The sequence below is a fragment of the Scyliorhinus canicula genome, chromosome 16, assembly GCF_902713615.1.
Source record: "Scyliorhinus canicula chromosome 16, sScyCan1.1, whole genome shotgun sequence".
Taxonomy (NCBI): Eukaryota; Metazoa; Chordata; class Chondrichthyes; order Carcharhiniformes; family Scyliorhinidae; genus Scyliorhinus; species Scyliorhinus canicula.
In genome coordinates, this window is record NC_052161.1 from 87,493,743 (window position 1) to 87,515,739 (window position 21,997).

The following is a 21,997-nucleotide window of genomic DNA, read 5'->3' on the forward strand; positions in this document are numbered from 1 at the left end:
CCGAGAGCTTTATACACCCAGAGCTGGTAAGACGCTGTTCGCTTCCTATTTTTCCAGTGAGCCAAACTATCGCCCTCGCTTCGGGCTCCCACTCAGTCCAAATCCAAGGACGCACCGTTGCTACGCTTACAATTCGAGGCGCCAGTTATTCGAAATTTAAACTTTATGTCCTGCCCGACCTCTGCGCGCCACTCTTATTAGGCCTGGATTTCCAGTGCAACCTCAAGAGCCTCACCCTCAGTTTCGGCGGGCCCCTGCCCCCACTCACTATCTGCAGCCTAGCCACGCTGCGCATCTCCCCCCCCTCCTCTCTTCGCCAATCTCACTCCAGATTGCAAACCAGTAGCTACTCGCAGCAGGCGATACAGCCTACAAGATAGGGTCTTTATCCGATCGGAGGTCTGACGGCTGCTTAGTGAGGGGATCATAGAGGCCAGTAATAGTCCCTGGAGAGCTCAGGTGGTGGTCGTCAAGACCGGGGAAAAATTTCGCACGGTTGTCGACTATAATCAGACCATAAATCGCTTTACGCTCCTAGACGCGTATCCCCTCCCCAGAATTGCAGACATGGTTAACCAGATCGCCCAATATCGGCTATTTTCCACGGTGGATCTGAAGTCTGCATACCACCAGCTCCCAATCCCCCCGGAGGACCGCCACTACACGGCATTCGAGGCCGATGGCCGCCTCTTCCATTTCCTCCAGGTTCCCTTCGGCGTCACTAACGGGGTTTCGGTGTTCCAACGAGCAATGGACCGAATGGTAGACCAGTACGGGCTGCGGGCCACGTTTCCGCATCTGGACAATGTCACCATCTGCGGCTATGACCAGCAGGACCACGACGCCAACCTCCACCATTTTCTCCAAACGGCGCAGAAATTAAACCTCACTTATAACAAGGAAAAATGCGTTTTCCGCACAAACAGACTGGCCATCCTCGGCTACGTCGTGGAGAACGGAGTCCTGGGCCCAGACCCAGACCGTATGCGCCCCCTCTTAGAACTCCCCCTCCCCCATTGCCCCAAGGCCCTCAAACGGTGCTTAGGGTTCTTTTCATACTACGCCCAGTGGGTCCCTCAATATGCGGACAAAGCCCGCCCACTATTTAAGGCCACACTATTTCCCCTGTCTGCTGAGGCGCGCCAGGCCTTCAGCTGCATCAAGGAGGACATCGCCAAAGCGGCCATGCGGGCGGTGGATGAATCCACTCCCTTTCAGGTTGAGAGCGATGCCTCAGAGGTAGCTCTAGCAGCCACTTTAAATCAGGCAGGGAGGCCCGTTGCATTTTTCTCCCGTACCCTATCCGCTTCAGAACTCCGACACCCCTCAGTCGAGAAGGAAGCACAAGCCATCGTGGAGGCTGTTCGTCACTGGAGGCACTACCTCGCAGGTAGGAGGTTTACCCTCATCACCGACCACCGATCGGTTGCCTTTATGTTTGACAACTCGCAAAGGGGCAAAATAAAAAACGATAAAATCCTTCGGTGGAGGATCGAACTCGCCACCTATAGTTACGTTAATAAGTATCGACCTGGGAAGCTCAACGAGCCCTCGGATGCCCTATCCCGCGGGACATGCGCCAGTGCGCAGATCAGCTGTCTGAAAGCCATCCACGATGACCTCTGCCATCCAGGGGTCACCCGGCTCGCCTACTACATCAGAGCCCGAAACCTGCCTTTCTCCAACGAGGAGGTAAAAGCGGTCACCAGGGACTGCCCGATCTGTGCAGAGTGCAAACCGCACTTCTATAGACCAGACAGGGCCCACCTGGTCAAGGCTTCTAGGCCCTTTGATTGATTTCAAAGGGCCACTCCCCTCCACTAACAAGAACATTTATTTCCTCAACATCATAGACGAGTTCTCCCGATTCCCTTTTGCATTCCCGTGCCCCGACATGACCTCCCACACAGTCATTAGGGCCCTGCATAGTGTCTTCACCCTGTTTGGTTTCCCCAGCTACGTACACAACGACAGGGGTTCGTCCTTTATGAGCGACGAGCTGCGTCAGTACCTGCTCAACAAGGGCATCGCCTCGAGCAGGACTACCAGCTACAACCCCAGGGGGAACGGGCAGGTGGAGAGGGAGAACACGACGGTCTGGAAGACCGTCCTACTGACCCTCCGGTTTGGAAAACTCGAAGTCTCCCAATGGCAAGAATTCCTCCCAGACAAGCTCCACGCAATTAGATCCCTCCTCTGTACAGTGACCAATCAAACCCCTCACAAGCGGCTCTTCATTTTTTCTAGGGGCACTACCACCGAGGTCTCACTTCCGGCATGGCTGAGGACACAAGGCCCGGTTCTCCTGAGGAAGCACGTCAGGGCGCACAAAACTGACCCCCTTGTTGAAAAGGTGCGCCTCCTCCATTCCAACCCCCAGTACGCATTTGTGGAGTTCCCGGACGGTCGCCAGGACACAGTATCCCTTCGGGACCTGGCACCCGCTGGATCCATCCCCCCCCTACCCCCACTGAGGAACCCCTTACCCCGTTCCCTATGCTGCCGCCCCCTCGCGCCCCCGATCCCGCAAGCTCGCCCCACCTGTTCCACGCGCCAGCACCAGCCCGCCCCCAGCGCCCCCAGTCTCCGGTCGAGCCAGAGGTGTATGAAGTTTGGATGAGACCCGCCCCAGAGTCTGCCATTGTACCCCAGCTCTCAACACCCACCCAGCCACCGCAAGAGCATGCAACCCCGGTGCTCCGCAGATCGCAACGAACAATTCGTCCACCGGACAGACTAACTCTGTGAGCCACCACCCCCGCCGGACTTAATTTTTTTCACAGGGGGTGAATGTGGTGAATGAGATTCACACGGTATTATAAGTTACCGTGTCACTCTGTTCCCATTGCATATATGTACCGATATTGTAAGTGTAGTTGCACTACCTGACCACCAGGGGGGAGTAGCTCTGGGAGTACTCGAGAGTTTGTACTGGGCTCCCCCCTTGGCTCCGCCCAGAACTCCTCCCCCTGGAGCTGCTGTATAAAGATCCGCGCCACAGAGCCAGCCGACCAGTTCATCGAAAGTTCAACGGTGAACAGGCTGGCTCTGTTGTAAGTATATTAAAACCGCTATTCTAATCCTACAAGCATGTGTCCGTAGAATTGATGGTGGTTCCATCATCCTGCTGTTATACAGTGCTGTCTTCACTCGGCCATAGGCTGCCCGCCTCCTCGCCAGCTCCACAGTTAAGTCCTGGTATATACGTATAGCAACTCCAGCCCACTGCACCTCCACCTGCCGAACTCAAAACCTTCTCCTTCACATGGTACCTATGGAAACAAATAATCACCGCTCTTGGTAGCTCATTCGCCTTTGGTTTGGGCCTCAATGATCCAGTTCTTACCGGAAAGGGATCTTCCCCCTCCCCCAACAGCTCTGCCAACATCTTGGCAAAACACTCCATCAGCCTTGGGGCCTACACCCCTTCGGACTGGCCCAGGATCCTCAGATTCTGGCGTCTGGATCTGTATTCCAAGTCTTCCACCTTGGCTCAGACCTCACCTTCTTCTTCACGACAGCTTTCTTTTGGTTTTAGGCCATTCTCCTCCTTCCTGCACTTATTTAATGAAAATTCCAAAAAATTTAAATTCTGAAAAAATCAAGCCTCGAGCAGGTGCCACCCAACGTGTGACTTCCTCCTACATGCTGCCACTGGAAGCTGCGGGTCCCGGATGGTTTATATATAGAACGGATACACAGGAGTGAGTTACAGGCTGGAATTTAATCGAGGGGTTCTGGGTGGTTTATATATAGAATAACAGATACCCGGGAATGAGTTACAGACTGGAATCTAATCGAGGGGTTTGGGATGGTTTATATATAGAATAACAGATACCTGGGAGTGAGTTACAGACTGGAATCTAATCGAGGGGTTTGGGATGGTTTATATATAGAATAACAGATACCCGGGAGTGCGTTACAGTCTGGAATCTAATCGAGGGGTTCGGGGTGGTTTATATATAGAATAACAGATACCTGGGAGTGAGTTACAGACTGGAATCTAATCGAGGGGTTTGGGATGGTTTATATATAGATATAGATATATCTATATATTTCTCCATATAGATATAGAGAAATGCAGCACAGAACAGGCCCTTCGGCCCACGATGTTGTGCCAAACGTTTGTCCTAGGTTAATCATAGATCATAGAATTTTGGACACTAAGGGCAATTTATCATGGCCAATCTACCCAACCTGCACATCTTTGGACTGTGGGAGGAAACCGGAGCACCCGGAGGAAACCCACGCACACACGGGGAGGATGTGCAGACTCCACACAGACAGTGACCCAAGGCAAAATCGAACCTGGGACCCTGGAGCTGTGAAGCAATTGTGTTATCCACAATGCTACCGTGCTGCCCTTAAGAACAAATTAATCTACACTCCATTATTCTACCATAATCCATGCACCTATCCAATAGCCGCTTGAAGGTCCCTAATGTTTCAGACTCAACTACTTCCACAGGCAGTGCATTCTATGCCCCCACTACTCTCTGGGTAAAGAACCTACCTCTGACATCCCCCCTATATCTTCCACCATTTACCTTAAATTTATGTCCCCTTGTAATGGTTTGTTCCACCCAGGGAAAAAGTCTCTGACTGTCTACTCTATCTATTCCCCTGATCATCTTATAAACCTCTATCAAGTCGCCCCTCATCCTTCTCTGTTCTAATGAGAAAAGGCCTAGCACCCTCAACCTTTCCTCGTAAGACCTGCTCTCCATTCCAGGTAACATCCTGGTAAATCTCCTTTACACCTTTTCCAAAGCTTCCACATCCTTCCTAAAATGAGGTGACCAGAACTGCACACAGTACTTCAAATGTGGCCTTACCAAGATTTTGTACAGGTGCATCATCACCTCACGGCTCTTAAATTCAATCCCTCTGCTAATGAACGCTAGCACACCATAGGCCTTCTTCACAGCTCTATCCACTTGAGTGGCAACTTTCAAAGATCTATGAACATAGACCCCAAGATCTCTCTGCTCCTCTACATTGCCAAGAACCCTACCGTTAACCCTGTATTCCGCATTCATATTTGTCCTTCCAAAATGGACATCCTCACACTTGTCAGGGTTAAACTCCATCTGCCACTTCTCAGCCCAGCTCTGCATCCCATCTATGTCTCTTTGCAGCCGACAACAGCCCTCCTCACTATCTACAACTCCACCAATCTTCGTATCATCTGCAAATTTACTGACCCACCCTTCAACTCCCTCATCCAAGTCATTAATGAAAATCACAAACAGCAGAGGACCCAGAACTGATCCCTGCGGTACGCCACTGGTAACTGGGCTCCAGGCTGAATATTTGTCATCCACAACCACTCTCTGACTTCTATTGGTTAGCCAGTTCGTTATCCAACTGGCCAAATTTCCCACTATCCCATGCCTCCTTACTTTCTGCATAAGCCTACCATGGGGAACCTTATCAAATGCCGTACTAAAATCCATGTACACTACATCCACTGCTTTACCTTCATCCACATGCTTGGTCACCTCCTCAAAGAATTCAATAAGACTTGTGAGGCAAGACCTACCGCTCCCTAATCTTGTTGAAACATCTATAACCAGGGACCTCCAACAACCATTTCTGCCCCTCTTCTATCCAAGTTTCCGTGATGGCCACCACATCGTAGTCCCAAGTACCGATCCATGCCTTAAGTTCACCCACCTTATTCCTGATGCTTCTTGCGTTGAAGTATACACACTTCAACCCATCTCCTTGACTGCAAGTACTCTCCTTTGTCAGTGTTACCTTCCCCACTGCCTCACTACACGCTTTGGCATCCTGAATATCGGCTTCCTTAGTTGCTGGACTGCAAATCCGGTTCCCATTCCCCTGCCAAATTAGTTTAAACCCTCCCGAATAACAGATACCCGGGAATGAGTTACAGACTGGAATCTAATCGAGGGGCTTGGGGTGGTTTATATATAGAATAACAGATACCCGGCAGTGTGTTACAGACTGGAAACTAATCAAGGGGTTTGAGGTGGTTTATATAGCGAATAACAGATACCCAGGAGTGAGTTACAGACTGGAATGTATTCGAGGGGTTTGGGGTGGTTTATATATAGAATAACAGATACCCAGGAGTGAGTTGCAGACTGGAATGTATTCGAGGGTCTGGGGTGGTTTATATCTAGAATAATAGATTTGGTGAACAAGCTGCAGTTGACTTTACCTGGAGAGGCGAGGAAAGGGGAGACAATTACAGTGATAGTTCAGCATTTAAATTTGGAACAATGCCAGAGACACAGTCAGAATCATTGGAATTGGCTGAAATTCGATTACAAGTGAAACAATTAGAAATGCTGGAAAAAGAAAAGGAGAGTGGCAAAAGATAAAGACAGATTGGCAATGACAATTGGCAAAAGAGAAAGGGTAGAAAGAGAAACGTAGAGGGCTTTTCAAAAGGAAATTGAAATGAGGAAAGTTGATGTGGAAAGGAAGAGAGAGAGAGAGAGAGATCAACATAAAATATTGGAGTTTAAGGCAGGAAATTGAGGAGAGTTTAGAGGAAGGAGTAACCCCTCCTAGTCAAAAGCCTTGAGGCGATATTTTAAAATATATTCAAGCACTGCCAGGTTTTGATGTGATAGGTGTGGAAGCCTTTTTTCAAAATCTCATTTGAGAAAGTGGCTAAACATTTGAAGTGGGCAAATACCATGTGGGTAGCGTTGGTTCAAACAAAGTTGGTAGGTACAGCTGGTAAGTATTTCCATCACTATCAGATAAGGTATCTAGGGTTTATGATGAGGTTAGAAATGTCATCTTAAGTGCATATGAACTGGTAAGGGTGGCATGCCGGTGCAGTGGGTACCACTGCTGCCTCATGGCACCGAGGACCTGGATTCGATCCCGAGCCTGGGTCACTGTCCATGTGGAGTTTGCACATTCTCCTTGGGTCTGCGTGGGTCTCACCCCACAACTCAAAAAGATGTGTAGGGTAGGTGAATTGGCCACGCTAAGTTGCCCATTAATTGGAAAAGAAAAGAATTGGGGACTCTAAATTTATTTTAAAAAGTTCAAATGGACTGGTTCCAAAGCCGACAGACAGAAGTTTAGAAATTTAAGGAAAGAGCCAGGTCAGACATATATAAAATTCACAGAATCAAACAGATAACTTTGACGGGTGGATAAGAGCATTAAAAATAGACCAAACATATGACACTCTTAGGGAAACAGTTACTTCCCGCGGTAGTGAGAACTCGTATGGAAGAGGAAAGAATTAAAAGTGCTGGACAGGCAGCAGAAATGCCAGTTCACAAATCAAAGTCTGGTTTTTGGCATCAATTTCAGCCTGTGAAGAATAAAAATTGAGGAAATGAGAAATTCACAGGTGGTCAAGGCAGAGTTGGTGACATTAAGTTGAGTTCGCCTCAGGTTAAAACGGAAACCTATGATAGTGAAAGAGAGATAAGAAAACTTAAATGTTTTCATTGGGGTAAAGTTGGAAACATGAAGTTGCAGTGTTGATAGCTTAAGAAAAGTACTGGGAAAACAGACTCATTAAAACAGGATAAGCCAGTGGGGTTTAATAAAGTGGGGAGAAAAAACATTGTTCCACTGGAAGAGGTGCAACAGAGTGTGGAGCCTTTTCAGAGGTTGGTGAATAAGCAGGTGCCAGATTTTTAAAAATATTTTATTTGTGAGGGTAAGGTTTACTCATCTGTACAAGATGGAGTAGGTAAGGCGGTTATGATATTCAGGGATACAAGAGCAAGTCAATCTTTAATTGTGAGAGATCAGGAGATTTGTAGTTTGGAAGGAATATTGCCAGAAAAGGTGGTAATATGTGGGATTAATGGTGAGAGCAGTAGTGTGCCATTGTGTAAGGTAATGTGAGAGAGCCCGGTGTGGGGTGCTGAAGCGGTGGTTGGAGTAACAGGTAAATTACCTTTCTCATGGATACAATTTATCCTAGGTAATGATAAAGCAGCTGTATCAGAAAGCACACACACAAATAGAATCTGAGTCTATACTGGGGTATTATTACATGACAGTAATCAAAACAACCCACAATACCCATTTCAGCATTTGAGGAACCTTTTGCGAAGGTCCTAATTGATTGCGTGGGACCCCTTCCTAAAATGAAAAGTGGGGATCAGTATCTGTTGACCATAATGGATGTGTCTACGAGATTCCGGAGGCCATTCCATTCTGAAATATTGCAGCTAAGAGGGTTGCAGAGGAGTTAACTAGATTTTTTAAAACCAGATACAGAATACCAAAAGAAATCCAATCAGAGTTATTCAGGGAAGGTATGAATATCTTGGAAATAAAGCATTATAAATCAACAGTGGATCATCCTGGATCGCTGGGAGCATTAGAAAAGTGGCACTAAACTTTAAAGACCATGTTCAAAGCCTATAATAATAATAATCTTTATTGTCACAAGTAGGCTTACAGACACTGCAATGAAGTTACCATGAAAAGTCAGGATTATCCAGAATATTAGGATAAAGGAATTCCAGTTGTACTATTTGCAATTAGAGATGTACCTAATGAGTCAACCAAATTCAATCCATTCAAATTGATTTTTGGTCATGAGGTGAAAGGACCACTTAAATTGATTAAAGCGAAGTTGGTGAGTCAGCGTTCTGAGACTACGTTGTTGGACTTTGTGTCAAACTTTGGGGAGAGATTAAGTAGTGTTGGCGAGTTGGCTAGAAAGTATTTAAAATTGTCACCATACAAGAAAAAAAGAGGCGGATAAGAAATCAAAAATTCATAGTTTTGTTAGTGCGGAGAAGGATTAGTATTGTTTTACCATGTTAGGTGAATCATTAATTTAGTGGATCATTTCAAATAAAAAGGGAATTGAGTGAAGTGAATTATTTGACAAGAATGCCAGATAGAAGGAAAACTTACAGCGTGTGTCATGTTAATTTGCTCAAAAGGAATTTTGATAGGGAGGGAAAGCAGAAGGGAGGAGATGTTAGTCATTGTAACTCAGAGAGAAGAGATAAATCCAGATATTTGTGAATTTGATATTCCTCAAATTAGATTTAGGAAATGATAAGTACTTGGGATAAATTACTAAGTTACCTTCAGAAGGAAAATCAAAGTAACCTGAAAGAGTTATCACAAACACATAGAGCTATATGTGGAAATAAACTCGGAAGGAGGAAAGTAATTATACAATATATAGATCTAGGAAATCTCTTCCAATTGAGCAATATCCATATAGACTCAAGCTATTAACGTTGGCACAGGTACAAAAGGAAGTTGAAAGCATGCTTAAGAATGAGATCATTGAAGTGAGTTGTAGCGACTGGAGCTCATCTATTGTGATGGTACCAAAACCAGATGGAATGCAACAATTGTGTGTGGACTATAGGAAAGTCAATGCAGTTGCAAAGTCAGATTTGTATCCTTTTCCTCGTTTGGAAGACTGTATTGAAAAGTGCATTTTATTACCAAACTTATTTAAACATTACTGGCAAGAACCTTTATCAAAAAGGGCGAAGGAAGGGGGGACTTTGCCCCCGACGATGTCACGGGCGCTGATCTCATTAATTTTAAAGAAGGACAAGGACCCCCAGCAGTGTGGTTCATACAGGCCCATATCTCTCCTCAACGTGGATGCTAAGGTGCTGGCAAAAATCCTGGCCACCAGGATAGAGGACTGTGTGCCAGGGGTTGTGCATGAGGACCAGACAGGTTTTGTGAAGGGAAGGCAGCTGAACACGAATGTGCGGAGATTGCTGAATGTCATTATGATGCCGGCGATTGAGGGGAGGCAGAGATAGTGGTGGCGCTGGATGCGGAGAAGGCCTTCGATAGAGTGGAGTGGGGGTACCTATGGGAGGTGTTGGGGAGGTTTGGATTTGGTGAAGGGTTCATTAGATGGGTAAGGCTGCTATATGAGGCCCCGATGGCGTGCGTGGCCACGAATAGGAGGAGGTCGGAGTACTTCCGGCTTTATCGAGGGACCAGGCAGGGTTGCCCCTTGTCCCCCTTGTTGTTTGCACTGGCAATCGAGCCGCTGGCAATGGCATTGAGAGATTCAGAGAGGTGGAGAGGCTTGGTGCGAGGTGGAGAGGAACATAGGGTGTCGTTGTATGCCGACGACCTGTTACTGTATGTGGTGGACCCGGTGGGAGGGATGCCGGGAGTGATGGAGTTACTAGCCGAGTTTGGGACCTTCTCAGATTATAAATTAAACTTAGGCAAGAGCGAGGTGTTTGTGGTGCACCCTGGAGACCAGGAGGAAGGAATTGGTAGGCTCCCGCTTAGGCGGGCAGGGGAGAGCTTTAGGTACCTGGGGGTGCAAGTGGCCAGGGACTGGGGGACTCTCCACAAGCATAACTTTACCAGACTGGTAGATCAGATGGAGGAGGAGTTCAGGAGGTGGGACATGCTGCCATTGTCGTTGGCGGGGAGGGTGCAGTCCGTCAAAATGACAGTGCTTCCGAGGTTCTTGTTCCTTTTTCAGTGCCTGCCCATATTTATCCCCAGGGCCTTCTTTAGGAGAGTGACCGGCAGTATTCTGAGCTTTGTGTGGGCACATGGGACTCCGAGAGTGAGGAGGGTATTCCTGGAGCGAGGAAGGGATAGAGGCGGGCTGGCGCTGCCCAACCTTCTGGGGTACTATTGGGCAGCCAATGTATCAATGGTGCGTAAATGGGTGATGGAGGGGGGAGGGGCGGCGTGGAAAAGAATGGAGATGGCGTCATGTAGAGGTACAAGCCTGGGTGCCATGGTAACGGCACCGTTGCCGCTCTCCGCCAAGAGGTATACCACGTGCCCAGTGGTGGCGGCGACCCTAAGAATCTGGGGACAGTGGAGACGGCATCGGGGGGAAACAGGGGGCTCGATGGAGGCTCCACTGGGTGGCAACCATCGGTTCATCCCGGGGAACACGGATGGGGGATTCAGGGGATGGCAAAGGGCGGGCATCAGCAAATTGAGGGACCTGTTTATTGGCGGGAGGTTTGCGGGCCTGGGGGAACTGGAAGATAAATTTGGCCTTCCCCAGGGGAACATGTTCAGATACCTGCAGGTAAAGGCGTTTGCTAGGCGACAGGTAGAGGGATTCCCTTTGCTGCCCTCGCAGGGGACGATGGACAGAGTGCTTTCGGGGGTGTGGGTCGGAGAGGGGAAGGTGTCTGACATCTATAAGGTAATGCAGAAGGTGGAGGAGTCGTCAGTGGAGGAGCTGAAGGCTAAATGGGAGGAGGAACTCGGGGAGCAGATAGAGGATGGGACTTGGGCGGAGGCCTTGGAGAGAGTCAACTCCTCCTCCTCATGTGCGAGGCTTAGTCTCATCCAATTTAAGGTGCTGCACCGGGCCCATATGTCCGGGACTAGGATGAGTAGGTTCTTCGGGGGTGAGGACAGGTGCACCAGATGTTCGGGGAGTCCTGCGAACCACGCCCATATGTTCTGGGCATGCCCAGCACTGGAAGAATTCTGGAAGGGGGTGGCGGGGACGGTGTCGAGGGTGGTTGGATCCAGGATCAAACCAGGGTGGGGACTCGCGATTTTTGGGGTTGGGGTGGAGCCGGGAGTGCAGGAGGCGAAAGAGGCCGGTGTCCTGGCCTTTGCGTCCCTAGTAGCCCGTCGAAGGATTCTGTTACAATGGAAGGATGCAAGGCCCCCAAGCGTGGAGGCCTGGATCAGTGACATAGCGGGATTTATAAAATTGGAAAAGGTCAAATTTGCCCTGAGAGGATCAATACAAGGGTTCTATAAACGATGGCAGCCTTTTCTGGACTTCCTGGCTCAGAGATAGGTAACTGGGTCAATAGCAGCAGCAACCCGGGGGGGGGGTGCATTATTGTAGTGTTTATTCTGTAACTTTATAGTGTGTTAATTTGCGTTGTTGTTAAAATGCTGGGTTGTTCATGGGGATGGGGCGAATGTATATGACTGTTAATATTATTGTTATTTTCGGTATTTTACTAAGGTGCGTTATTGTTGTATAAAATCAAAATTTCTCAATAAAAATTATTAAAAAAAAAAAAAAGGGCGAAGGAAGTTTTGGCTTTTCTGATGCCATTTGGACTGTATCATTTATGCCGTTTGGAATGAAGAATGCGGCGCCAGCAACATTCTAAAGACTAACCAACAGGTAATTTCTGGACTAAATAATTGTGCAGTGTACTAAGAGGAGTTGGTGGTGTTCAGTAAAACTTGGAAGGAGCATTTAGGACATTTGAAGGAACTGTTCGATCGACTGCAGGAGACTAGATTGTTGGTGAACTTGGCTAAAAGTATATTTGCGTAAGCCCAAGTCACATTCTTGAGCCATACTGTTGCAACATGATCAGATGGCAACACAAAATGTGAAAACGAAAGCTATTGGGGAATTCTCAAAACCATCAACGAGGAGAAGTTTTGAGATTTCTGGGCATGAGTAGTTTCTATTGAAAATTTATGCCACATATTAGCAGTGTGGTTGCTCCACTGACTGAACTTCTGAAAAGACACAGGAAATGTCAGTGGGTGTTGGAATGTCAGAAAGCATTTGACAACCTGAAAACTGTATTAACTGCTGCACCAGTGTTTGTGACACCCAATTATGCCAAGCAATGTAAGGTGGCAATTGATGCAGATGTTCTGGGCATTGGTGATGTAGTTACAGGAAGGCCACAAAAGGATAGAAAGACAATTATTTTTCGGGAAAACAAAATATTCATCAAAAGAAGTATTCGACCACCGAGAAGGAAACATCAAGTTTTTCGATGATCAATTTCAATGGAGTTTATTGCAACCGTTAACTTGAAAATTATACATGTAGCAGGAAGAGAAAATGTGCATGCCGATGTTTTATCACGACTTTGAGATATGAGAAAGGTGGGCCGTTCGAAGTTGGAAAAAACTGAAATGGACTGTACTAATGTTTAAACTTGCATGCCTAAATATGATATGTATCTTATAGTGTTCCCGTAGTGGTTAGGAATGAGTAGTGTTTGAAGTTAGAAAGGTTTTCGAAAACAAAGCCATCTTTTCATAATGATGGTTAATTTTGTTTAAGGAGGTGTGATGAACGTAGAGTTATGGGAGCGGTTTTCACAGAACCCCAAAATGTATCATGGAGTTCAACCAGCCTCTCCCTTTAATGTTTTGTTGCTTTTGAAGCACACGGCTTGTTCTCCAGGTGTGGTATTACAATTATGGACGCGTGGGTTTTTAAACACAGAACAATGTTTATTCCAATTCAACTTAACCTTTTAATTAAACATTGGATTATTTACCACCCCTTACTTCAAAGATAACCCCGAAAATAATACAACACTAAATAATCCCTCAAAATGTTCCTTCAAAATTCCAAAAGACTTAACACCTTTAACAACATGAGGTTACATTCAATATACTTATAGTCTTTGGATTGTCAGACATCAACAGACCAGTTCTGTGTTTTCTTCTTGCAGCTTTTTGCAAAACACACAAACACTCCCAGCTTTCTCCTCAAACCTGAAACCAAAAGCAGAAGTGAGCTTAGCTCAGCTCCCCCACCCTCTGACATCACTTCAGTAATATGAGCTGCTCCATTTCTTAAAGGTACATTGCTTAAACATCCATTTCTTAAAGGTACTCTCACATGACTGTAGGAAATATTTATATTGTTTGTATTTTGTATATATATATATAATATATATATATTTATAAATTTAGAGTACCCAATTCATTTTTTTCCAACTGAGGGCAATTTAGCGTGGCCAATCCACCTACCCTGTACATTTTTAGGTTGTGGGGGCAAAACCCACACGAACAAAGGGAGAATGTGCAAATTCCTTACAGACAGTGACCCAGAGCCGGTACCGAACCTGGGACCTTGGCGCTGTGAGGCAGCATTGCTAACTACTGCACCACCGTGCTGCCCTATTTATATATATATATATATATATATATCTGTTGCAGTAATCTTATTAAAAGCTTGGGTTAAGGTACATATCACAGTTGCAGTAATATTAACGAACCTAGGTTAAGATATCCAGACTATTGTGTCTGATAACGCTGTGATTAAGTGGTCGTAAAAGGTGAGGTCATGATTAATTTTAACCATTTACTTGTCCCCGGAGAGCAGTTAATTCGAGACATTGTGTTTAGACTTAGGTAAGCCAGTCATGGGACATCAGAGTGGGATAGAAATAATGTAATTAATGAGAGGAGCCAGGTCTGTAGGAAACATTTCTGGCGTTAGGAATTTTTGAAAGTCTGACAAAGACAGATGGATTTGCAGGCTGTTCCTCACAGGGTCACTCTCTCTCCAGGAAAGTTCTAGAGTACAGCGAGTATCCTTGTCTTTGCTAACTTTATGTACCAATGGCTTTATCCTTTTTCACATTTTCTCCTGAATTTACACCCGCCAACAATAAACAATAATCAGCAACAAATATGTCAATCCCCATATCAATAACAATGATCCCATCCTCGCACCAACCCACAAACATCAGCCCGCATGTTTACATAAACAAATGACAAAAAGGAATCAGGGATTACCCATAGTCACCCTTAATACACCCCCCCACCCTCCCCCCCAACTAATGTTCGATGTTATCCAGCTCTTGAAAGTGCATAATGAATAATGCCCATGATTTGTCGAACCCCTCCGTCCTTCCCCTCAGTTTAAACTTAACCTTCTCAAGGGTCAAGTGTTCCAACAGGTCCCCCCGCCACGCCAGGGCACAGGGTGGAGAGGCTGCTCTCCATCCCAACAGGATCCGCCTTCGGGCGATCAACGAGGCGAAGATTACCACATCTGCCTCCGCACCTGTTTCCAACTCTGGCTGGTCCGACAACCCGGTCCAGTTTCACGTGCACCATCTTGGAAATTACCCTAAAAACCTCCTTCCAGTAATCCTGTAGCTTTGGACAGGACCAAAACATATGAACGTGATTAGCGCCCCCCCCCCCCCCCCCGGCAATGCTCACACACATCTTCTACTCCTTCAAAGAATCAGCTCATCCTCACGAGGTGTGGTCTGTATACCACGTTCAGCTGTATCAGCCCCAGCCTCGCGCACGAGGTGGAGGCATTCACTCTCCGGAGCACCTCACACCAGAACCCCTCCTCTATAACCTTTCCCAACTCTTCCTCCCACTTTGCTTTGATCCCTCCGAGTGGTGCCTTATCCTCTTCCAAAATAGTTCTGTACACCGCTGACACTACCCCCTTCTCCAGTCCCCTTGTCGTCAGCACCTCCTCCAACAATGTGGAGGTCTTTCTGACAAAATCTCTAATCTGCATGTATCTAAACATTTCTCCCTACTCCAGCCCATACTTCGCTTCCAGCTCCCTCAATCCTGCAAACCGACCCCTAAGAAACAAATCTTTTAGCGTCTTAATCCCCTTCTCTTCCCATTTCCGAAAACTTCCATCCCACCTCCCTGGCTCAAATCTGTGGTTCCCCTGAATCGGCATTTCCCTTGACCCTGCCCCCAACCTGAAGAGTTGGCGAAACTGCCTCCAAATTCTCAATGAAGCTATTATTACCGGAATCCCTGAGTATTTCCCCGGAGCTATCGGGAGCGGCGGTGTTGCTAGTGCTTTCAGTCCCGACCCCCTGCACAAACCCTCCTCCATTCTGACCCACTGGGAATCAACACCTCTGACCCAGCTCCGCACCTTCTCCACATTCGCCGCCCAGTAGTAGTACATCAGGTTCGGGAGACCCAATGGCTTTTTACCTGTAATGGGATTTGCTTAATTGTAGAGAAGCTGTAAGTCAGTAGTTGAAGTGTTTCTTTTCACTTAAATCTTTTAACGTTGATTGAAAAACGATTTCCTGTGATGTTAATGTGCTTAGTCCTGTATTAATAATAGTTTGTTGTATATAAAAGATCCCTATGTCAGTAGAATCACTCCTGGAGCAAAGTATCTTTTCCTCAGTTTTACAAATGAAGAACATTTGTTGGACTTCCATTCGGTGTGTTTGACCGAGTGGACATGCTTTTTTAAAATTTTGTTTTGCAGGGTCTGGGTGCTTTTATGCAGCCAGAAGGCAGAATTGACAAAAGGATGTGTTTTTCAGTCTGGGCTACTAGACTGTGGTTTGACTGGGAAAGTCCCTGGGGCAGGTTAATGTGCTTTGCATCCTGCAGATAATTTGCTTTTCGACTTGGGGAGATAAGGCCATTGCTGGGTGGAGCTAAGGAAGGCAGAGACATTTGAAAAGCAGTTCTTTAGAGAAAGCTTTGGAGGAGTTGAATTCTGATCTGCCAGACCCCGAGCCCCCATTTCTCCAACAGTCAGATAGATTGAGAGCTGTATGTTTATTCTCTTGTTGTTTAACGGGAAATTGAGTAGTACTGTTTAAGGGGTAATTGTAAGCTGTTCTTTTCGGCTGTGAAGTTTAAAAAGTTAGCATTGTATTCATAATTTTTTGTTTTAAACTTACGCAAAACCTTGTTTCTTCAAGCAATCACCCTTGATCCTTCTGCAGTCTTTCAAATAAACTAAAAGGTTTTGGTCCAGGATCGTAGCCAACGTTGAGGTCTGGATACTTACGCCCCTCCCTGTCTCGGTGTCATCGGGGACATTTAGTGAGCAGACACTCTCTCCCCACATCTAGCTCACTGATGCAGATCGGAAATAATTGTGGCCCCAGCTCCACAAGTTACAGCTTCCCAACCTGAAAATGACTCATTTATCTAAACTCTCAACTTCCTGTTCAATAACCGACCCTCTTTCCATGCTGACGCAGGGGCAGGACTTTGGGTGGAGACCATGGAGTGAGTTGCCACACATTTGGTGGCTCCCGCTCAAGGTAGAGTTTGTTGGGAGGGCACCCGGGTGGAGGCTGTTAAGCGCAAATGGGAGGAGGTGGGGGCCAGGACATGGGTTGAGGCTTTGCGGAGGGTGAATGAAGGGCATGTGCGAGGTTAAGCCTCATCCAGTTTAAAGTGGTGCACAGGGCACACATGACAGTGGCGAGGATGAGGTTTCTGGAGGGGGTGGAGGATAGTATGGCGGAAGGTTGGGGTTTAGGTGAGCACAAAGTCCCTGTGGTGAGAGAAGATAAAGTTGGCCTTGCGGGGGTCAGCAGAAGGGTTCACTCGGAGGTGGAACCATTCATCGATCTATTAAAGGAGGAATGAAAGGTTAGTGAGGGGGGGCTTTTTTGGGGGCAGGGAAAGAGGTTTAAAAAAGAAGGTACATCGTGGTTGTGGGTCCGTGTCAGTGCAGCTTGAAGGTTGGCGTTGTTGGTTGGGTTGATGTGATGGTCTTCAGATGCTCTTGGTTCTTTTGATATTTTGTATGTTTATATTTTGTTGAAAAGCCGTCAATAAAAATATTTTTTTATAAGACGGAGGGGCTGAAGGCGGCCATTCGGCCCATCTTGTCTGTTCCGTATTCAATGAGATCCTGACTGACCTAATTTGACAATCCTCAGCTCCACCGTCCCACCTTATCCCAATGACACTCGATTCCCTCACTGATAAAAATCTGTCGATCTCAGCCTTGACGACCCAAACTTTGCAGCTCTCTGCAGTAAAGAATTCCACAGGCTCACTACCCTCTGAGAAATTCCTCCTCATCTCAGTCTTAAACCTGTGACTCCCTTACTCTGAGATTTTGCCCTCTGGTCCTAGACTCTCTCACACAGAGGAAACAACAACTCATTGGCCTCCTTCTGCACTGTAAATTCCATGATTCTATGATATCCCTTGGTTAGACAACAGTTGGAGTACTGTGCACAGTTCTGGTCTCCGTATCCCTCGGTTAGACGACACTCTGAGCACCGTGCCCAGTTCTGGTCTCCATATCCCTCGGTTAGACCACACTCGGAGCACCGTGCAGTTCTGATCTCCGTATCCCTCGGTTAGACCACACTGGGAGCACTGTACACAGTTCTAGTCTCCGTATCCCTTCGTTAGACCAGACTGGGAGCACTGTGCACAGTTCTGGTCTCCGTATCCCTCGGTTAGACCACACTGGGAGCACTGTGCACAGTTCTGGTCTCCGTATCCCTCGGTTAGACCACACTCAGAGCACCGCGCACAGTTCTGGTCTCCGTATCCCTCGGTTAGACCACACTCGGAGCACCGTGCACAGTTCTGCTCTCCGTATCCCTCGGTTAGACCACACTCGGAGCACTGTGCACAGTTCTGGTCTCCGTATCCCTCGGTTAGACCACACTCGGAGCACCGTGCACAGTTCTGGTCTCCGTATCCCTCGGTTAGACCACACTGGGAGCACTGTGCACAGTTCTGGTCTCCGTATCCCTCGGTTAGACCACACTGGGAGCACTGTGCACAGTTCTGGTCTCCGTATCCCTCGGTTAGACCACACTGGGAGCACTGTGCACAGTTCTGGTCTCCGTATCCCTCGGTTAGACCACACTGGGAGCACTGTGCACAGTTCTGGTCTCCGTATCCCTCGGTTAGACCACACTCGGAGCACCGTGCACAGTTCTGGTCTCCGTATCCCTTGGTTAGACCACACTCTGAGCACGGTGTACAATTCTGGTCTCCACATTACAGAGGCAGTGAGTATAGTCGGAGAGATGTTGGTACAAAGATTGGGTTTATTGACTAGCACCGAGGTTAGCGCATTTTTCCGTAACGGTTAAAACGTTTGTAGAGAAATTTGATCCTCTTGTTGAGATTGTGAAGGTCCTTCTCAAACATCTTCTCGCCCACAAAACGTCGCTTCCTCAAGCATCGTTGCAACTCGTTCCCCTTCCACCCCTGGAGCCAGGCAGGAGCTTGGATCAGGGAGCGAGGGGTGCACAGTAAAATTCCCTACAGGACAAAGAGAGAGAGGACGTGAGAGAATGAAAGACAGAATGTGCGAGAATGAGAGAGAGAACGCGAGAGAAATAGAGAATGCAAGAGAAATAGAGAGAGTGAAAAAGAGAGAGAGAGTAATAGAGAGAGTAATAGAGAGAGCGAGAAATAGAGAGAGAGAGAGAGAGAGAGAGAGAGAAATAGAGAGGTATGAGAAACATCATATACAAAGAAAAAAAGAACAAAGAAAATTACAGCACAGGAACAGGCCCTTCGGCCCTCCCAGCCTGCACCGATCCAGATCCTTTATTTAAACCTGTTGCCTCTTTTCCAGGGATCTACTTCCCTCTGTTCCCCGCCCGTTCATATATCTGTCTAGATGCATCTTAAATGATGCTATCGTGTCCGCCTCTACCACCTCCGCTGGCAAAGCATTCCAGGCACCCACCACCCTCTGCGTAAAAAACTTCCCATGCACATCATAAGGTTAAGGGGGGGTTGTTGGGTTACGGGTATAGGGTGGATACGTGGGTTTGAGTAGGGTGATCATGGCTCGGCACAACATTGAAGGCTGAAGGGCCTGTTCTGTGCTGTACTGTTCTATGTTCTATGTTCTATCTCCCTTAAACTTTCCCCCTCTCACTTTGAAATCGTGACTCCTTGTAACTGACACCCCCACTCTTAATTTTGTAGACCTCAATCAGGTCCCCCCTCAACTTCCGACTTTCCAACGAAAACAATCCTAATCTACTCAACCTTTCTTCATAGCTAGCATCCTCCATATCAGGCAACATCCTGGTGAACCTCCTCTGCTCCCTCTCTAAAGCATCCACATCCTTCTGGTAATGTGGTGACCAGAACTGCACACAGTATTCCAAATGTGACCTAACCAAAGTCATATACAACTGTAACATGACCTACCGACTCTTGTACTCAATACCCCGTCCAATAAGGCAAGCATGCTGTATGCCTTCTTGACCGCTCTATCCACCTGCGTTGCCACCTTCAGGATACAATGGACCTGAACTCCCAGATCTCTCTGTACATCAATTTTCCCCGGGAGTCTTCCATTGACCGTATAGTCCGCTCTTGAATTGGATCTTCCAAAATGCATCACCTCGCATTTGCCTGGATTGAACTCCATGTGCCATTTCTCTGCCCAACTCTCCAATCTATCTATATTTTGCTGTATTCTCTGACAGTCCCCCTCTGCAACTCCACCAATCTTAGTATCATCTGCAAACTTGCTAATCAGACCACCTATAGCTTCTTCCAGATCATTTATGTATATCACAATTAACAGTGGTCCGAGCACGGATCCCTGTGGAACACCACTAGTCACCCTTCTCCATTTTGAGACACTCCCTTCCACCACTACTCTCTGTCTCCTGTTGCCCAGCCAGTTCTTTATCCATCTAGCTAGTACACCCTGAACCCCACACGACTTCACTTTTTCCATCAACCTGCCATGGGAAACTTTATCAAACGCCTTACTGAAGTCTATGTATATGACATCTACAGTCCTTCCCTCATCAATTAACTTTGTCACTTCCTCAAAGAATTCTATTAGGTTTGTAAGACATGACCTTCCCTGCACAAAACCATGCAGCCTGTCACTGATAAGTCTATTTGCTTCCAAATGTGAATAGATCCTATCCCTCAGAATCTTCTCCAACAGTTTGCCTACCACTGACGTCAAGCACACAGGTCTATAATTCCCTGGATTATCCCAGCTACCCTTCTTAAACAAAGGGACAACATTAGCAATTCTCCAGTCCTCCGGGATCTCACCGGTGTTCAAGGATGCTGCAAAGATATCTGTTAAGGCCCCAGCTATTTCGTCCCTCGCTTCCCTCAGTAACCTGGATAGATCCCATCCGGACCTGGGAACTTGTCCACCTTAATGCCTTTTAGCATACCCAAAACTTCCCCCTTCCTTCTGCCGACTTGACCTAGAGTATTTAAACATCCATCCCCAGCCTCAACATCCATCATGTCCCTCTCCTTGGTGAATACCGATGCAAAGTACTCATTAAGAATCTCACCCATTTTCTCTGACTCCACGCATAAATTCCCTCTTTTGTCTTTGAGTGGGCCAATCCTTTCTCTATTAACCCTCTTGCTCCTTATATATGAATAAAAGGCTTTGGGATTTTCCTTAACCCTGTTAGCCAAAGATATTTCATGACCCCTTTTAGCCCTCTTTATTGCGCGTTTGAGATTTGTCCTACTTTCCCGATATTCATCCAAAGCTTCGTCAGTTTTAAGTCGCCTAGATCTTATGTATGCTTCCTTTTTCATCTAAGCTAGTCTCACAATTCCACCCGTCATCCACGGTTCCCTAATCTTGCCATTTCTATCCCTCATTTGCACTCTAATCAACCTTTCCTTAAAAGACTCCCACATTTCAAATGTGGATTTACCCTTAAACAGCTGTTTCCAATCCACATTCCCTAGCTCCTGCTGAATTTTGTTATACTCGGCCTTTCCCCAATTTAGTACTCTTCCTTTGGGACTACTCTCGTCTTTGTCCATGCGTATTCTAAAACTTACGGAATTGTGATCGCTATTCCCAAAGTAATCACCGACTGAAACTTCAACCACCTGGCCGGGATCATTCCCCAGTACCAGGTCTAGTATGGCCCCTTCCCGAGTTGGACTATTAACATACTGCTCTAAAAAATCTCTCCTGGATGCTCCTTACAAATTCTGCTCCATCTACGCCTCAAACACTACAAGAGTCCTATTCAATGTTGGGGAAGTTAAAATATAGTCGAATATACGCTCGCTTGGATTCTCGCTCTCTCTGGCCCTGTCTATTTATACATTCTTTTCACTCCCCCACCTCCTCTCACTCTCGCTCCACCTACCCCTCTCTCTCTCTCTCTGTCTCTCCCTCCCTGCCCTTACCTAGGATTCCGATGTTATCGTACATCCCGAACATTGTTCTCTTCTCATTCCAGCGATCCACAGATTTGGGTTTGGGAATGGCATGCATCCGAATTAGACCTGGGACCCCTAGATAAACCGAAGCACAGAATTAGAGAGAGGCGAGGGGGGGCGTGCAAGGGTGTGGGGCCCCGAGGGGGTGAAGCCCCGAGTGGGAGGGGGCCGGGGCCCCGAGGGGGCATGGCACGGGGCCCCGAGGGAGCAAAGCCCCGAGCGGGCAAGAGGCAGAGCAAGAGGAAATGGCGCGCGGGAAAGCGGGCGTGTGGGAAAGAGGTGGGCAGGCGGATGGGAAAGTGGGAGGGCGGACGGGAGGGAAAGTGCGGGGAGGGCAGGCGGGAGGGAGGGAAGGAAAGCAGGAGGG

At 47.2% G+C, this 21,997-nt stretch overlaps 1 protein-coding gene across 1 annotated transcript; it reads right to left on the minus strand.

Annotated features, from left to right (window-relative positions):
• Positions 1 to 18,465: 18,465 nt before the first annotated feature.
• Positions 18,466 to 21,708, minus strand: mrpl51 (mitochondrial ribosomal protein L51). Its single transcript, XM_038822219.1, is given in 3 exon segments — positions 18,466 to 18,684; positions 18,686 to 18,702; positions 21,598 to 21,708. Coding segments are annotated over 3 exon segments (285 nt in total). The 5' UTR covers positions 21,686 to 21,708; the 3' UTR covers positions 18,466 to 18,504.
• Positions 21,709 to 21,997: the final 289 nt, after the last annotated feature.